This window comes from Rhinopithecus roxellana, chromosome 2 (genome assembly GCF_007565055.1).
Source record: "Rhinopithecus roxellana isolate Shanxi Qingling chromosome 2, ASM756505v1, whole genome shotgun sequence".
In the NCBI taxonomy this organism is placed as follows: Eukaryota; Metazoa; Chordata; class Mammalia; order Primates; family Cercopithecidae; genus Rhinopithecus; species Rhinopithecus roxellana.
Genome location: NC_044550.1, coordinates 22,398,440 through 22,400,762, shown reverse-complemented (window position 1 = coordinate 22,400,762; position 2,323 = coordinate 22,398,440). Strand labels below are relative to the sequence as shown.

General features: G+C 40.9%; 1 protein-coding gene across 1 annotated transcript; it reads right to left on the bottom strand.

Moving 5' to 3' along the window:
• Nucleotides 1-317: 317 nt before the first annotated feature.
• LOC104659891 (heterogeneous nuclear ribonucleoprotein A1) lies at nt 318-2,040 on the bottom strand. Its single transcript, XM_010360057.2, is given in 2 exon segments — nt 318-1,040; nt 1,043-2,040. Coding segments are annotated over 2 exon segments (1,068 nt in total). The 5' UTR covers nt 1,985-2,040; the 3' UTR covers nt 318-914.
• Nucleotides 2,041-2,323: the final 283 nt, after the last annotated feature.

The following is a 2,323-nucleotide window of genomic DNA, read 5'->3' as shown; positions in this document are numbered from 1 at the left end:
CCCGAAGTGCTGGGATTACAGGTGTGAGTCGCTGTGCCCGGCCAACAACTAACACTTCTGATTTTTTTTTTTTTTTTGTCAGTGATTCCCTTGTTTTTCTTTATAATTTTACCACTTAAGCGTGTATCCACAAACAATATACTGTTTAATTTTCCTTGCTTATAAAATTTATATAAAGGAATTCTTTGGTCATAAAATGAGCTTCTTTTCTATCTTTCTGATTGATCCAGGTTAAACAGCTTTTCGGATTAATCCATTTTCATGTGCATGGCTGTAATTCATTTTTTTTTTTTTTTTTTTTTTTTTTTTTTTTTCAAGAGAATTAAATCGTTTATTGATTACACATGATAATGGATGATACACAAGCTTCATTCCCATCTATAATTTTATCTGGTACCATTATTCAATTTAGATATATTGCATAGGATGTGCCAACAATCACTTTTATAACCAGTAATTCCATGATTTTGCTTGGGTAATCCCTTTTAATGGTGAACTTCAGGTCACAACAGTAACTATCAGTTCAACTACACCAAGGTTTCCGAAGACAATGGCTTCTCCACCCAAGCAGGTTGTATATAAATTCCAAATAGAACCTGGCATCACCCTGAAGGAATTCTAACTTCACACTGTTGGGGAAATTCACCAAGATGGCTTCAGAGTAGACTAACTTTACACAGCACATTAAAAAAAAGACATTTATTCAGCGTCACGATCAGACTATTACATTTAGCAATCAACAGCATGGGTGCAAAAAAAAAAAATCTACATTAAAACCCTTTGTTGGAATGCTTTACACTTTCCACAGAACAGAAACTAAAATAACCTGTTATACAATTAGTCACAAATACAGTCCTCGAGTTTTTTGCCCATACACATGAGTATTTGTCTAAAACATGTCTTCTTTGTAGCAGCTAGGCCCTGCCACCACTGTGCTTGGCTGAGTTCACAAATCTGTTGTAACCTGTAGCTTCCCTGTCACTTCTCTGGCTCTCCTCTCCTGCTAAGCTTTGTTTCCTAATTAAAATCTTCTGCCACTGCCATAGCTACTGCTGCTGCTGGAACCGCCATAGCCACCTTGGTTTCGTGGTTTTGCAAAGTATTGGCCTCCACCGCCATAGGGGCCAGAGCTTCTGCCTCCAAAATTTCCTCCCTTCATGGGTCCAAAATTTGAAGACTGATTGTTGTAATTGCCAAAATCATTGTAGCTTCCACCACCTCCAAAATTGCTTCCATCATTACCAAATCCATTATAGCCATCCCCACTGCCACCATATCCACCACCACCACGGCTGCCACCAAAGCCACCACGACCACTGAAGTTTCCTCCACGACCGAAGTTGTCATTCCCACCGAAACCACCTCCACGACCACCACCAAAGTTTCCAGAACCACTTCGACCTCTTTGGCTGGATGAAGCACTAGCCATCTCTTGCTTTGACAGGGCTTTCCTAACTTCACAGTTGTGGCCATTCACAGTATGGTATTTCTGAATGACGATCTTATCCACGGAGTCATGGTCGTCAAAGGTTACAAAGGCAAAGCCCCTTTTCTTGCCACTGCCTCGGTCAGTCATGATTTCAATCACTTCAATTTTCCCATACTGTTCAAAATAATCTCTTAGGTGATGTTCTTCAGTGTCTTCTTTAATGCCACCAACAAATATCTTTTTCACAGTTAAGCGGGCACCTGGTCTTTGAGAATCTTCTCTTGAGACAGCTCTCTTTGGTTCCACAACTCTTCCGTCCACCTTGTGTGGCCTTGCATTCATAGCTGCATCCACCTCCTCCACAGTGGCATATGTGACAAACCCAAAGCCCCTGGAACGCTTGGTGTTTGGATCTCTCATTACCACACAGTCCGTGAGCGTTCCCCATTGCTCAAAATGGCTCCTCAGGCTCTCATCTGTTGTTTCAAAGCTCAACCCTCCAATGAAGAGCTTCCTCAGCTGTTCGGGCTCTTTAGGAGACTCTGACTTAGACATGACGGCAGGGAGAAGAGAGACTTTAACGATGCTTCTTCGGCGGCGTCCACGGGCAGAAAGGCTGTAATTCATTTTTTTAAACTGCTATACAGCATCCCATGATAAAACTATACCATATTTTAAAATTCATGTTACTGTTGGCATTTATGTGGTTTCCAGTTTTTTGTTTTTGCGATCATAAACTCTTTTGTATGTGCCTTGAGATATGCAAGTATCTCTCACCAGAAGTATGTAAGAGTATTGATAGGCCCACATTCTTGCTGAAACTGGTACTTACCTAACTTAATAATTTTTGCCAATGTCTGGGAGCAAAGTGATATCTCATTGTGGTTTCGTTTT